The sequence below is a fragment of the Mchenga conophoros genome, linkage group LG6 (genome assembly GCF_057382185.1).
Source record: "Mchenga conophoros isolate Kocher_MC1m ecotype Shallow Benthic linkage group LG6, M_conophoros_male_GT1.1, whole genome shotgun sequence".
In the NCBI taxonomy this organism is placed as follows: Eukaryota; Metazoa; Chordata; class Actinopteri; order Cichliformes; family Cichlidae; genus Mchenga; species Mchenga conophoros.
This window is the reverse complement of record NC_140531.1, coordinates 18,692,765-18,709,314: the sequence shown is the minus strand read 5'-3', so window position 1 is coordinate 18,709,314 and position 16,550 is coordinate 18,692,765. Positions and strand designations below refer to the sequence as shown.

Below are 16,550 nucleotides of genomic sequence, written 5' to 3'. Positions count from 1 at the left end.
ATAAAAACAAATATATTCATCCATAGGTTGGGACATAAGCATATGAAGTCTTATAAGATATTTTCAAAACACTTTTCTATATGAGAAGAAAAAAAGAGCCACATTTGACTAAGTATTGGAAACAATAAGGAGTAACTGGGCAATCAAAATGTAAATTTATATTCAAACTAAACTCTGCTTATCTGACCTCTGTGTTAATTCACAATCTATGCCACCCCATATTATTCATTTCTTGAGATTACAGAGGAAAGCTGCGTATTGTAAAACAATCTAGGTCATATTTGCACTTCATAACCATGAGGTCAGAGAACTCATTTTTTATTCGACTGTGCCAGTGCTCAAACAGTAACTCCCTCTGATGGTGAAATGATATTCTTATAAATCCAATGCATTTTTTTCAGGATGAATGTGAAGGGATTAGATTAAAAGGAAGCATATCAATCAACCGGGTAATCACTGAATTGTGTTAAAATTAAACTCAGCTTGTACCCACTAAGATTAGGATCTTCAGTGAAGTGCAGTCCAAATGTTAATGATGCACTCTACTGTAAGATCCATATAGATATGTTTTCAAAGTAAAATATCACCAGCAGATCCCTACTGGGCAAAGGAGGAATGCACTGCAGCTTTAACCAAAGCAACTTTGCTCCCCCACATTCAAAACCTATTCCTTAGTGCAACTCTTCAACACCTACCCATTTTAAAGGATCTGAAATGCTCGAAATCCCTCAGGGAGACATTCTGTTTTCTTCAAAATATCTGCTGATGTGATCTTCACTGAGCAGGAGTGCAAGTCTGAAAATGTTTCTGTGCACTCCGGCAAAAAAATATAAGTTAGGTTTGATCTAAAGAAGAAGAACTGTGGGAATCTGTTCACCCCGAATGGTTTCAAATGGTTTCACCCTGAAGGATGAGCACAGTTTGGTTGTGATAAAAATAGAAATGTTTCAGTTTATGCAACTTCACTTTAAATGTGGAAAGAGGCTGAATGAATAGAGCTGGTCAGATTCCAGCAACACTGGGCTGTGAGGACATTTACCCCTGCATTCATGACCTCCACACACAGCATCATCTGACATAATCATGCATAGACGAGCAAACCTGCCAGTCTTTCCAGGTAACCGTTAAAGTGCGGACATATAACTTGCCCAAGGACACAGCTGGAGGAAGGGGGGACGTGTTGCAATTGCCTTTTCACTATAATTATCATCAGAGTGAAATTATTATTGTCACCATCATCAACAGAATCATTACCACGTATAGAAAAGCAACAGCACATTGGCCATGTTCAAAACTAATCAGAAAGTGTGTGGCAAAAAGCACTGGAGTAAAATGTTGCACTGGGCCTGGACACAGGTGGTTAGAACTATGAAGGAAAAGTCATAGGCAGTGCTTCGGTGTAAAACCTTTTCTATGGCAGTGTCATTTTTCCCACATTCCTTTAAAGTGCAACACATGCTCTGTATTCAAGAAACTTTATACTCACAGGAGAAATAGTATATTTTGTCTAATGGACAGAAAATACATTTAATTTTCTTGAAAACAAGAGGATGTTGCCTGTAACAGGGCTGCAAGTAATGATTAGTTTTTATTGTCAAATGATTATGCCATTTATTTTGTTGCAAGATTTGCAGTATTGTTATGAGCGTGATAGTTGAACATGTTGCAATTTAAAAATGAGGCTACTGCTGCTAACGAACCAGGGTAAACAAAACAACGCTATACTGACAAAAGTAGTGGACCACAACTCTAAATCTCTGAATTTAGGTGTTTGCCACAGGTGCATAAAACCAAGCAACCAACCATATAGTCTGCCTTTACAAACACTTGTGAAACAATGGGTCATTCTAAAGATCTCACAAAATTTGAGTGAGGTAATGTAGAAGGATGCCAACATTGCAACAAGTCAGCTTGTGAAATTTCTTCACTCCTAGATATTCTACAGTCGATTGTAAATGGTTTTACTACAAAGTGGAAGGGTTTAGGAAGCACAGCAACTCACCCACAAAGTGGCAGACGACCAAAGTTACAGATCACCGAGCGTTGAAACTCGGAGTGGGTAAAAGTCACCAACGCTCTGCTGACTCAGTAACTGCAGAGGTCCACATTTTCTCTGCCATTAACTCAGCACAAACTATGTGCTGGGTGCTTCATTGCTGTCCACGGCTGAAGAGTTTGCTTTTACATTTTTTTATTTTATTGGATTTTCTTTTTTTTTTTTAGCTTTTAAGCCTTTATTGATATGGGACAGTAGAGAGAAGACAGGGAAGCTAGAATAGAAACCAGCGTGAAACACATGATAAATAGTCTTGGAGAGGGTTCAAACCTGCAACAGCTGTATGGGTTGTCTACTCAACGAGGTGAGCTATACCAGCACCCTTCAGGCAACTTTTTAACCACAACAAACATTTATTTCATAGGGCTGTGATTATATAAAACTTTCAGGTCTAAATAATTTCATAAAAATATTATTACAATCTCTACTTTTAAACTGTAACACACCATATTTTTCTTTAGCATCTAAGACAATCCCACAGTGCTAATCCATGCAAAGTGTCTGTTTTATCCATAATCTTATCCAGTGTGATTTTGCATTGGTAGCACTTTATGGTACTAGCTAGCTAGCTGTGACTTCTTCTAAATGTCACATTTATCATCAATACTGTGAACCCTCTTTACTTCATAAGAGATAAAGGAAAAATTTTAGTACTGCTTTAACTGTAGTCAAACAGCAGATAGAAAGCTACCTCATAAAATCAGGCTAATTTTCTTCCTCATCTCCAGTCTATACGCTAATCTAATCTAAGATAATCTAAGATAAGCTAAGTCAAGCTAAGTAAAGAATATGTAGTTTCATACATTATATATGGACATGACAGATGTATTCATCATCTCATGTGGTCAAAAAAGATTATAAACCTTTTCCCAGTAATGTCAAATCATTCCTTTGAGACTTTTGAAAAAAATAAACAAATAAACAAAACAAAATGAGTCGACTTGCTTGTGCAGGTGTCAGCGTGTGAAATACTCATATATTGCGTTATCTTCATGATTAAAATGCTTGGGATTTTAAGAGAGTCATGCCACATCAGCTTTTAAACACAGAGGCACATTCTCATCCTCCTGTCACCCTCAGAATCACTCACGTACATGAACAAACACAGCTTGAGATTTTAATCAGAGGACAGCACTGCTTGTGCTGACCAGGCCAGGCGTTTACTTGGCCAATGTGTGCATGTCTAATCAAGGATGAGAGGAAGTGGTGACAGAGCGAATGTACCAATTAAGCAGGCTGATTGGGCTCTATTCCACTGTGGCAAAAACAATCTCTCCCACAACAGATTGCAATCTGACAGCACCAGATGTAATTCATTAATTATACTGATAAAAACGCCTCAACTCCATAAACCTCCATGCTGCTATTCACTTTTGTTAGTTTGCCGTTTTTATGATGACTTATGGATCTATTCCTGGGGTTGTCTGTTTAGTATATGCATGTCTCTGTGTGTATGTGTGCTTAATGGTTTCAAAGCAACTGCAGTTTTTAAAGTTATTTTTCTGAATATTGCAGCTTTTGTTTGTGGTGAGCCAACTACCAGTCAGAGATTATCAAAGCTGGTGCAAAGTAACTCTTTGGTGTTTTAACTCCTGTTGGAGGGCAGCCATTTAATTTGGGTTTTCATCAACTTATCACCACATTTAAAGATTAATATATAGGGCTCTCGTTTCTGAGGTAAAAATCATTTGGCACGACATACCTATGCTTTGTGTACTGCAGCAGCTTGATGTAAAGAGGAATAAAGAGATAGGTGAGATGGAAGTGATTGCAAATGAAAGGCTTAAGTGCTGCCTCACCTTGTCAGAAAGGTGCTTGAGTGCATCCCTCAGTCCAGGGGAAGAGTGCTCATGGGCAGCCTGAAGGAGCTGGTCCACTAACCTCGTGATGAGGGGCTGGAGGAGGCTCATGATGTTGAGTACCTCCTGAGCTTTGGCTGTGTGCTCTGGGGAGTAGTAGATACACTGGTAGGCAGTGCTGAAGCTGTGACAGAGGAAAAAGAGAGAGAAAAAAAAACATCAGACTGCAGTGCCTGGCCCTGAACTGGGAATAGTTATAGCAGGTTGGAGAGGTTTGAAAGAGCCCCAGTTCAGATAAGAATAAAACTCCACTCCACACGAGTTTATCACATTGAGAATATAGCTGCTCTGGACAGAAGCTCATGTGAGAACTGTTTTGACCTGTGATTCTCTTAGTGACCACTTAACATAGCGTTTACCATAACTAGTGCTAGTAGGTAGTGCTAGTAAGGAAACGTCCAGCACTGATATCAAACAAGGTACAAGGACCTGCTGTATCCATGAAAAATATTTTTGAACCAGTAACCAGCTGCAATGTGAATTACATGTAAAGGAGCTTTCAGCTGTTCCCTTGTATCCCAAGGCGTCATCACAGCAGATGGATCTGTTTGATTTTGTCTCGGAAACCCTTCCTGATTTAACCCTCCCTTGGGCGTGTCCTCTCCTAGAATTCAACCAGGGATCGTAAGGTGAAAGTGTTAACTCCCACACCACAGAGCCTCTGATTTAGAGCACCAGTATCATCAGTGGCTTTCATTCAAAAAAGCAGTTTTCACTTAACTCCAAACTATTTCAGAGGAACAGGTTGAGATAGCGTGCATTGTTGCCCTTTCTCACATGGTAGCTCACACAGGAATATGGTTTGGTGGGATACACGTCTGGACAGACTGCGTTGGAGGCAGTAAACCTGACATCCACCTACTCGCTTTGAATCCACTGGAGAAATACCTGGGTTATTGTAACATTCAATATTAGGGACTAACAGGAAAAATATACGGTCCAACTGGCTTCAATGCTGCAGTGCATGCTGAAGAAGGCTGTTGTTGAAACAAAATTCCCTGCATCGGGAGCAGCGCTGGGCTGTTCAAATCAGGTAGTTCAAGAGTGACCTAAAGTAAGTAGTGATATCTAATTACACTGACACTTTGTTAGGTGTCTTTTTGGCACCTTGCACCACAAGTGTTAGCTCCTGACGACATCAGTAAAATTAAATACATTGGCTATTCCTATTGTACAACAACTCCACTAAAGCTTAACAGTAATCCCTTCACATCTGATCAGAAGTACATTATTCAGGGGGATCATCATCTCTATGTTGAGGTTAATTAATAAACAATTAACTGTGTTGACTATAAACATATTGTCTCGGCACACTCATTTTCCCGAGCACATTTCAGTACGTGTTGCTACTATGCAAGTGTCAGAGGGAACACTTTCCAGGTACTTAGCCTGAACTGTCAAATTGGACCTGTAGTCCAATGTCAACCCATTTTCCCTTTATGAATAATGAATCCTCTTTTCATTTCCAGGGAGCTATTTAATCGCAGACAAAAACACCTTTTGTCAGTTCTAGATTCGGGGCAAATCACTCCAATCAAACATTCTCCTCGGGTAAAGTTCCAGTGACTTTCAATGAGTTTCTGCTGACTTCCTGCCATCAAATGTAGCGTGGAGCGAGGCATTCATTTGCAACCCTCCGAGACAATTTCGAGTGCAAACCTCTATGTAGGCCAGACCCCAGAGCCACATCCTAAGGCATAATTGACATAAGAAAGAGAGTGAAAAGAAAAGACGGAGATGAAGGGAGGGGTGCACACAAAGAGGGCAAAATATAATACAAAATTCTCTGTAGCGCTCTTAATAATTTGCAGAGAGAGAAAGAAACTGGGTCTTTACATGTTGCCCTGTGTGAAACTCTGTTACCTGATGTATCAATAAATGTGAAAAGCTGAAGGCCTTAAGAAATTAGCCGTAGTAGATACCAGCTACCAACTATGTGTGACTGGCTAACTTTAAACTCTTGGCCTTGTCATTACAGCTAATGAGCCCCCTGGAGGACTACCACCCACAAGCTTAAAGCTAATCAAAGCAATCACTAAGTGAGATGGAGACACAGGGAAAACTGTGTGAAGTACTACACCACACAGAACCCCAACATTACTACTTACTCACTTCTATTATCCCCACTTCCACAACCATACCACCAAACGCTATGATATGCACCACACAGAATTCTTAAAGTGAATAATCTACTGCAACAAAGTAAAGTCTGTAATACCTTTTCATCCCCTGTGAGCTTACATCTGTCTTAGTACATTATGCAGAACTAAAGAGAAACCAAAAAGAAAATCCTTCAGGACTGCAACAACAAAGACACTTCAGAAAAGAGGCAAAGGAGAAAGTTGTAGGAAGAGGACAACTGCTTCAGCAACTCAGATTCAATAACAGCCCTGTTGACTCATAAGAACAAATCCAATCCCATTAGGGAGCCTTTGCAGGCAATAATGAATGTTGGGACCCGCCACCTGATGCTAGAGGACAGAATTGATCCCCTCTAAGGCCGGCTAAGGCGAGGAACTTTAATTGCCTCATCAGCATGGCTGTCAGTTCAAGCAGGTCTACCAAGATAGCAAATGGTGCAAAGGTAAAACAGCATAAATCTGTGAATGCAAATCTGTGAAACTTAATGAGTGGGCAAAAGGGCAGCACAGGAGGATGTGTCATTTCAAGCCCTGGGTGCGTTTTCCACCTTTGATGTAATTTTGGAGTGTTGTGTTCCAGGTGTTTTAAACATGATCCCAAGAAAGCAAAAGGATGACAGAAATGCACAGTGTATGCACAGTGTAACCCGATACTACCGAACTCATAAAATCCTCCCTCTGACCAAAACCTTCTGTTTGACTTAAATTGGTTCCAATAAAAACTTTTTAATGTTTTCTACCTTTGTTGCCATTTTATCAGAGTGTTTTGAATGCCTGATCTATTATGTCTGCGAGACTTGCATTGCAACATCATATCTAATCCTCACAAAAGAAGTGAGAAATTAATTGGGAAAGAAAATAAAAGATTCGATGCTACTAATAAGAGAATTATTAGTGCCACTGGGAAATATTTTTACATCGAGTATTGCTTTTGTGTACAATTGCTCCAAACAGTATGAGAAGAGAATGTTAATGTGTTCATTAAAATTCACAACATGAATGAGTCATTTGTCCAGCGACTATCCCAACTGTAAAGACTGTATGCATTTCATGAATATTTATGTGTATGACTACAGACCTCAGAGACTCATTAGTTTACATTTCCATACATACAGTAATGCATGAAGCATTTCAAGTGAACTGGTTTTCTTTTTTCCCTCTCAAAGGGACAAACTGAGACTTTTCGATAAACTGAGTGGGAGTTTTGCTGTTGTTATGTTTTTAATAATATGCATGTGTCATACAATTTCAACGCATCACTGAAATTCATGATTGCATGTTATGCTAAACCAGTGGTTCCCAAACTTTTTTTGCTAGCCCCCTTTTGTATTACGTTTGCGCCACGTTATTGTTTACATGAGATGGATTGCAGATTCTGTCTCTATCTTATTTTGTTTTCTATTTTGTCTCTATCTGCAGGTTTTACACGCTTACATATATACACGCAGTTACTGTCCCTCCATTTAGAAAGGCAGAGGCGTCACGGTGTGATTATTTTAGGTGTAGTTGTTTTTTTTTTCCTGTGTAATAATATTCAACATTGCTATCAATAAATTTTTCAAAAAAATGCCTCTCTGTGCAAAATGGGTTTAAAAAACTAAACAGCTGTGGGATCCTGTTTGTCCGTGATTTGAACCGGGGGAACAAATCGTGGCAGGATCAGCCTGATGTTATTTGTAATCCCGCTGTAACTTTACTGTACAAAGAGCTAACATCTCCAAAATGTCAGGAGTAGTTAGTCATTACAACAAGTGTTTGTGAACTAAAAATCAAGAATGTGGGATCCTGTTTGTCCGTGATTTGAAGAGCCCAGCGCTGCTCCCGACGAAGGGAAAACCAATTAAGCAGGGGAGACCTACCTTGGCACTTGTGCAGGTGAAACCAAAGGGAAAACACGCTTCACCATATTTTCTAGTCTTTGGCTTAGAATGAAGTTGGTTTGGAAACATATTCAGCGATGCTTCATCTCCTGCTTTGTGTTTGTGGAGGCGCCGTGCTAGCAGTGTCCAAGCCTTGCTTTTTCTTTTCCCCCCCCCCTTCATACTGCGCCCCCCCTGCAACGGCTCTGCGCCCCCCCCCCCCCCAGGTGGCGGGCTCCACACTTTGGGAAAGTCTGCGCTAAACCAACAAATGCAGTCCTGTAGACCTGTCATTTTCCATTAAGAACCACTTATTGTACCCCAAAACTGTAGTATCTGAATTTGAAGTTGTACTATACTCCATACTGGGACTCATTATATTTGTTAATAGTAGCAATCATGCACACATCAAAACACAGCCCCCTCCTGACTATGATCCATCGAGAATTTGATATTTTTTTATATTAAATATTGGAAACATTTATCTCACAAACTCTCTTTGTTCACGTGCTGCTTATTTATTTTTGGCCTATTTTATCAAAGAAAGTTAAAAATCTTAGATGCAGTTGTACAAAAAAAAATTCTCCAGCATTTGATTTATATATATATATATATATATATTTTATTCATGACAGCCTTTGACCTTCATTTATTAACTCTCTACACTATGCGAGACTTCAGTTACATGCGTCAGAGTTGCCGTGCTTTCTGGTTTATGCAGTGCACTGTAAAGCAGAGTCTGTGGCCTGGAGGATGGAAGAAGCGCACTTGTCTGCAAACTGTCACGAAGCAGTTGTAAAATTTGAAAAAGTGGGACGCAACCCAGAAGCAAGAATGTTAAACTTGAAAGTAAAAGCTGCGTCTCAATGCTGCCATCATTTTTCAAAAGGCGCAACTTTAACTTTTATTTCCGGTTCTGGTTTCTATGACACTTTGCACACTGGTGCTATTGCTGGAGAAGTAGCTAGCAAGAGGAGACAAGCTGACATGCTCCATGCTAACCTCTCTATGTTTATGTGACTAGAGCCTGACCAATCGATTTCATCTACAATCAACATCCAGCAACCACTCACTAACTGATGTGGGGATACTTATTTTCTCTAAAGATAGGTGGTTGCCAGATGGTTGTGGATGTCTCTGGACACAAGCTTAACTCTGCTTCACTAGGGTCTTCTTCTTCTTCTTCTTCTTCTTCTTCTTAAATATGTACAGGGTCAGTATTTTAAGGGATGAAAGTTACTCAGTCAACAGAGCATTGGTGTGTGCATTATAATAAGGTTAGATTGATGCTTTAACATTACAATCCTGGTATTACTCATACTTTATATCCCCAGCATTGTCATTTATTTGAAAGTTACAGTGTAAACATTATTTTTAATGCTGTGGCTTATTATCTAGAAAAATTTAAATGTTTACTCAGTATGGAAATTTGGTCTGATTAAAACAAGCTTTTCTCTGTTTTCAACATGAGGAAGTCTTCATCAAGAGAACTTAAACTGCATACTGATTTGGATGTCATATTAAACAAAACTGGGATCAGTTATGGAGTCAAATAATTATCTTCCTGTTTTATAGTGCTCTATCTTGTATCTCATTTTGTATTGTGCAGTGTGTCTTGTTGCATTGCACTGCTGTGTTCTCTGCTTTTAATGTGTATTTTTGGGTTTGCTTTGTGCTGACTCTTACACAGTTTGCTGTTAAGTTTTCATAATTTTCATAATGGAAATGCTGTGGTCTGTGGCGTCAACACAATGAAATGAAAATGTCGGAAACAACAATTTGATTCATCTGACTATTGAGGTACGTCTGCATCGGACAATATTTGCACTCACATGTCTCCTTCTACTGTGAATATTGGTTTCCTTTCAGGTAAGGCTCCTTTACAGACAGCACTGTGGCAAGAGAAATGTTTTCAGAAAGAACTGCTGCCAGACTTTAACACACTCACTGATAATGTATGATAATGGATTCCTTTTAATCCCACCTCTCACCACTCTCGGTGCGCACCAGTCATTAAAATACCGAAGGTGTGCTGCCACTCCCACAATAAGCACGGCACACTTGAGTGCGCTTTACACCTGCACATTGATTCATTCATAAAATTATCACCATTCTTAGGATTCACTTTTCATAGACAAGCAGCATCTCGCTCATCCAGATGCTCAGACACAAATGGCACACCACTTTTTTTCCCCTAACTTTAGTTCAGGAGGAAATTCCAAGCCTGACAAGATGCTTCTAAAACTCTTTGTTTGTCCATGGTGAACTTCTTTGGTTTTCCCATCTGATCAATAGGAATTGGTTATGACAGTAATGAGAAAGAGAAAACCACTGGGCCCAGCGGCATAATTAAGCAAGCACCTCCAACGGATGGCTAATTAATAGTGTAGAGGAAATTAATGAAGAGCTAACCCTAACCTGCTGACAGCCAGCAGGAGTAAAACTTAGCTACGTCAGCACAGAGCTCTGGAGCACTTCAGGTGACTGCCAAAGCCTCCTCTGTCATTTAGACAGCATGCTCTAATCACGGTCCTTAAACCAGGCCACTGCCTCACGGCCCAGTAAAAATATGCAGTTTTCTGTAGCTACATGCTAGAAGATCTGATCTCAAATGAGATTCTTTAAAGCGCCAATCTCCCATCTGTTGTTGAATCCTCCACTGGGCACTGATCTCAGAGCGGTTCTCAGAATAACAGCCAAAACTTTACTTAATGATTCAGACACTTTCAGACCCTGATCTGTGACCAGAGAAGCCTCAAGGCTTCTGCCAGCATCCTTCACCATCATCCACACAACCTGGAGCGGGCTGACTCCAGAACAGGCAAAGAACTAACAAGCTGCTGCCCATCAGCATGGAGTCCCAGCCACTGCCAATGTCCTGTCCCTCAACCACACACAGTAATTCAGGGAGGAAGTTATTTTGTTGGACAACATGCTGCTAGTCACATTAAATCTGAACATCAGCCCCGTGAGACTCTATTAAGGCTGTGCGAGTTTCACCCACTCTCTGTGTCCCTGAAATGTGTCACTCGGCAGTTCTGCTTGACCGGGAGGCCTCGCGAAATGACAGTGCTTCCTTCCCCTCTCAGTTACGGTGGACAGAATTCAGAGACACATACTGGGAGAACCTCTGCTGTATAAAGTCTGCACCAACTAACTAAAGCTGACCTAACAAAAGTTCCAGCTACACGTTTATGTTGCAACTCCTTCTTTCAGTAAAATGCAGCCACACTGTCTCCCTCAGTCTAGACAGGGCAAAAAAAAAAAAACAGGGGACAATGTTTGGATTCTGAATCTGTCTCCAAAAAATGCAGAGAAAAATGCATCATTATTCAGATTAGATGAATAATTGGTAATGTAAAATCCAAAACCAGTGTCTACAGGGTTCAATTAAAAACGGATGATAACCCAGTGACTTTTAAAACAGACATTTAAATGGGACTGCACGCATTAATGAAAGATAAATGCTTTTGCTCTGTGTGTACATGTGCAAAATTCCTTGAGGAATACTAAGTGTAGCTATTGATTAAACTCTTTCCTGGCCCATCCTGAGAGACAAACTACATTGCGTACTCTGACCAATGCCAAGTTTGGCGAGTGCAGGTTTTTAATGGATCTGGAAAGAGCCCCCCCGTCTCTCTCTTCTAGTGTCCAGGGAACAAAGACAAATAGCTCTTTTATTGCCCTCCTGGTAACACCTCTGTGCTCAGGTTTTCCTTTTTTCCTTTCTCAATCCTTTTCCATCTTCTCTTTGATGAATTAATATCACATTGAATAGCCAAGTCTCACATCTCGCCGATTGTTCCCTTTTTAATCAAATGTGATTACAAAAGGCTGCCTCTGAAAGCCGAGGAGGCATACTGGAAGAAGTATAATGAACACGTGCGCGAGAGTGTGTGTGCACATGAATCTTTGCTCTGCTGAAATAGGCTTGACTTACAGTGCAATTAAGGGACTCTTGCTTAGAAACAGCAACAGTACTTCGCATTAACACACACAAAAAGCCTCATCAGGTCCTTTTAGGCTAAATAGTTGGTCTGATGTTTGGTGTGTGCACAATAAAGGCAAACCGAACAATAAAATAATGAGTGTCTTTCCTGTCCTTCAGCCATTTAGTAAGCGTGCACGTCCGTTATAATGGCCTGAGTGAATACTTGGAGAATTTGAGTTTATTCCTGTTTTTACTGACAAATCACTACATTCCAGGTCAAACATGCAGGCTGAGTGCAGGCCGTAGTCGGGTAGCCAGGCGGAAAATTGGAAAATTTAAGCTACAGTGAGTCATTAGCTAAGGCAAATATGAAACAAAAAGCTGTGTCTCCCCAGAGAATTATTTCTGAAGTCTAATCTCTCATTCAAAGTGAATGATTTCACTTCAGTGGATTCTCGAAAATATGCTAACATTATCATTGTTCATGCTAGCAGATAAAACTGACCATCTTCAGCAAATTCACTTGTGCATTTTACCGTAAAAAAAGCCCTTTCTTTATTTTTTATTATCAGCACAGGGCCGCGACTATTTTCCCTTCAGCTTATCCATTTTATACCCATACCTCAGCCCTCTCAATCTTGCTTCTCCCCCTTTTCTTGAGCTGCAAACTCTGTAACTAATTGGATCTGGCATGGTCTGTAATGACTTTGCACTCTATGGGGAGCTATGGGAAAAATCACCCTTCATTTCATCTGGCATCACTCAAGTGACCACATACTGAACCTCAGCGACATATAGCTCCATCCTGCATCCAAAAGGCAAAGACAGCAACATTTACAGGATACTGCTGATCTCGGGTTTGAGAGACTCATATGCATGTGTTGGCCCCTGAGGGCATTTTCAGTTTTATATATGTATGTGTGTGCATAATACCATTATCAACGTCATTTGTCAAATGTTGAAAGTGAGAACCCAAAAGCAGATTCTGCTTTTGGGTTCTCAGGCATAGTTAAACAGGAAACTCGAGAATTTATCGAAGCTGATGATCAGTGTACAAAACAAAACTGAATAAGAAGGAAAACTGAAATCTTCCACTTACTGAACATCAGTGTTGAGTAAGTTACTTTAAATTAGTAACTTAGTTACATTACTAGTTACTTCTATCAAAAGTAACTCAGTTACTTCAAGTTACTCGTTACTTTCAAAGTTACTAGGGAAAGTAACTTTGGTTTTACTCAGAATTCTCTTGTTAATGTGTTGCTTCCATAACTTTGCCAGTCTTCTAGCTTGCTTACTTGCCACAAGTGCACTGTGCCACCTACCAATAGAAAAAAAAAATAATGTGCATATTTCCACGAGAGAAATCCCACGCCTGGACCGTCATTGACCGTTGCCATGATTCTAGCCTACGTCACAGCGTCATGTGCGCTTTTTACATCCAACACAAAAACTGCAGTCGTGGTGCTTTCGATTGTACTCAGAACTTCTGCCTTCCGAATAGGAAGATGTAGGTAACACCAGACTGCAGATGAGCTGCATACAGGGCTGGACTGGGACAAAAAATCAGCCCGGGCATTGTGACTAGAGACCAGCCTGCCATTATAGGAAAAATCATAAAGCCTTTGAATGAAAACAAACGCTGTTGTGACAGTGATGTACACTGTTTTGATGGTATATATGTATCAATCTATCAATCGTTTGTTGTAAGATTCAGATAATTATTTAATAAAAGCTAGACATTTTAAATGAGAATAAGAAAGAAAAGTATTTCTTTGTGCCCCCCTCTCCCTGTTAATGCCCTACATGGCCCCCTGGCAAAACTTTGCTAGATCCGCCCCTGCACAGTTACCAGCTGTCAGCTACTTAGAAAAGGATCCTGGTCTTATTTGTCTCTCAGAAACAGTTCATAACTTCCCTTCAACTCATTCATGACACCTAAAAGGTAAACCTGTTTCTCCATCACAGCTCTGATGATTCAGTAAGGACATCTCCTGGTTTCATCTTCACGTTTCCCTCTCACCACATAACCAAACCATATCATGACCAGCAGCTTTACAGCTGTGGCTCCAGCAAACATCAGCTGATACTAGAAATTAATATTAAATAAATTCTAACAACAGCTGATCAAGCTTAAACGTGCTGCTGTTGTTTAACGCAACATTTCCTGGTTCCCTCTTTCTGGCGCAAAGTGGGCGATAAACAAACAAGAGAGAAAAGCCGATCAGCTGATCATTGATCAGTTTCATGATTGAAGTAGAAACAGGAGAGGGAGGGGGGAGAGAATGAGAGGAGAAGAGGCAGCTGTGCAGCATAAAGACAGAATAAATCCAGCTTTGTGTCTTTTTCATTGTAGCTGAAGTACCGGACAAACTGTGTTCCTTTGCACCTCAATATGAAACCTGTAATATTTTCTCTGAATACGAGACGATTCTGTTTTTTACTGGACGGTTGGCAACTCTAATAATTAACCTTATGAACAAAATAAAGTTCAACATCATTAACATCATAGCACCCACCCAGCTGTATAGAAACTCTGTCATGCTAGCTAGTAGGCAGTATGGAAAAAGTCAGAATAACGAAAATAAACTCCACCTAAACTTGGTTTATATCTGACCCAGAGAGACTGCAGGTCATAACTTCTTACCTGAAGTTCAGTTCACACTTGGACCGGCGGCCACCTCGGGTCTCTCCTCCTTCTGTGTCCGTTTTCTCTCATCCACCTGCTGGCCTCTACCACTTGCTAATGTTACTGAATCTGTGGAAGCTCCGCGATAGCCACCACACGAAGTAACGAGTAACGACCCTATCTAAATCCCAGTAACGACTAACGCGTTCCTGGCATAATAACTAGTTACCGTGCTCGTTACCACAATAACAACGTAGTTACTGTAACGTGTTACTTAATAACGTGTTAGTCCCAACACTGCTGAACTAAAGCTGGGAGACACAAGGGATTGAAGAACAGACACTCAGACAAAGGACTAGGGGAGATAGCAACAATGAATACACAGGAGGGTGATCAGGGGAAGTGAAAACACCAGGGAACGCAGCTGAAACTTTTCAAGGAAATGAGACTGAGTAAAGCAAAAACTAAACACTAAGCACGCAGGATAAGAGATTACCAAAATAAAACAGGAAACAATGAGAAAAGGACTGAGAGATAAAAAGATAAACAACATGAAAATGAGAGTAACTGAACACAGAAGACTTGAGTTGAGCCCTGAGATGAGACTAAGGGAACAGGGAGGGGACAGTAAAGGGAACTAATTAACAATTTTTGAAAATCAAAAACAATCGTGAATTAACAAAACTCAAAGATTCAAACACAAACGTTGGATCACAGACCCAGCACCATGACAGGATTTGAAGATCTAGCAGTGATGGTCAGTGAAGAAAGCAAACAAGACACATTTAACCCATCCAGCCATGAAGCAGAGAGATGCTTCACAGCCAAATACCGAACTTAATAAAACATAAAAATATAAAAATCTCCCTGTTTGTCAATGAAAGGCACTAAAAATGTTTCTAGGTTGAACACTGATTTGAGAAAGAGCAGTATATTAGAAAGAGTTTATACTCCAAGCAAATATTTTTTTAAGAATTCATATTGTTTTAGAAGAAGGACTTGGTTCTATGAGAAAAATTAGAGGTCATCACAATGGCTGGATTATTGCAGACTAACTGCAGACCCATCTGACAACTGGTGTCCATGTGCACTCCAAACATCGTTGTGTAGTACCAGTTTTATCGCTGCTCATAAACTCAGCTGACAATTTCCCCCTTTCTTGAAACCTTAAAACTCGAGTGCGAGCTGCAGCTGGCAGCTGGGAAGTTGCAGAAAAAAAGCGGCTCTTCAATGTTCACGAACATATTTAGGAAGAAGAAAAATGCTTGCCAGGAAAAAGAACAGGTGCAGAGGAAGTTCTGACTCAACAAACCCTTTCCATCACGCCTGTTGCCTCGAGTCAAATAGAGCTGTCAGAGGCAGTAGAGTCCCAGTCTAATTTCAGCAATAGCTTGGCTGTAAGTAACTGTATGGGGCTCCGAAAATAAAGTCTGTGGGCCAGGGACAAATTTGTTTGCCAGTATTAATTATGACCAAGTTAGATTCTTTTGTCAATAAAAGCCAGTTCCTCCAACATGGGCCTGGATTAAATCACTCAGGTACCTATGCCTTCATGGTGTAAACATTTATTTTGTACCTCTTTTTCTCTGCTTCATATCTGCTCAGGAGTCGCTGGAGACCACCACCTTTAAAGCCCTGGAAGTGGGCAGCTGGGGCACCAACAGTGACGATGTCGTAAAACGCATCTGTAAAGAGAGAGAAAATTGAGTTCACAGCATTTTAGATACAGATTTTTTTTTTTTAAAGGCAGAACCTGCAAAACTGGAGTTACTGGAGGACCCCGAATTGAGAAAACTGAGAACATGAATGAATCCTGTCAAAGTAAATTACATATTAATATAATTTCAAGTAGGATTTTTCACGGAAATGATGGAAATGCTGCTAATAAGAGTAATTTCAAGACACACAGACATGAGGAATGACTAATGTCGGCTGTCTTCCGGCTTCAGCTCAAATTAAAATATGAAAAAAAAAATGTAAATATGCCGACCTCCATATCTAATGGCCAATAAATGAAAAATTAGCAATTAAACAATAGATGGGAGAAACACCCTTCAAGCATGTTATGAGTGTTGAAG

At 40.2% G+C, this 16,550-nt stretch overlaps 1 protein-coding gene across 8 annotated transcripts in view; it reads right to left on the bottom strand.

Annotated features, from left to right (window-relative positions):
- inpp4b (inositol polyphosphate-4-phosphatase type II B) overlaps positions 1 to 16,550 on the bottom strand; it is a 177,832-nt gene that overhangs the window by 27,539 nt on the left and 133,743 nt on the right. For all 8 annotated transcript variants that reach the window (XM_085276578.1, XM_085276577.1, XM_085276579.1 and 5 more), the window contains 2 exons: positions 16,049 to 16,157; positions 3,856 to 4,039 (listed from right to left, as the gene is read on the bottom strand). In XM_085276578.1, the coding sequence (XP_085132704.1) occupies positions 3,856 to 4,039; positions 16,049 to 16,157 (293 nt within the window). The remainder of the gene's footprint in view (positions 1 to 3,855; positions 4,040 to 16,048; positions 16,158 to 16,550) is intronic.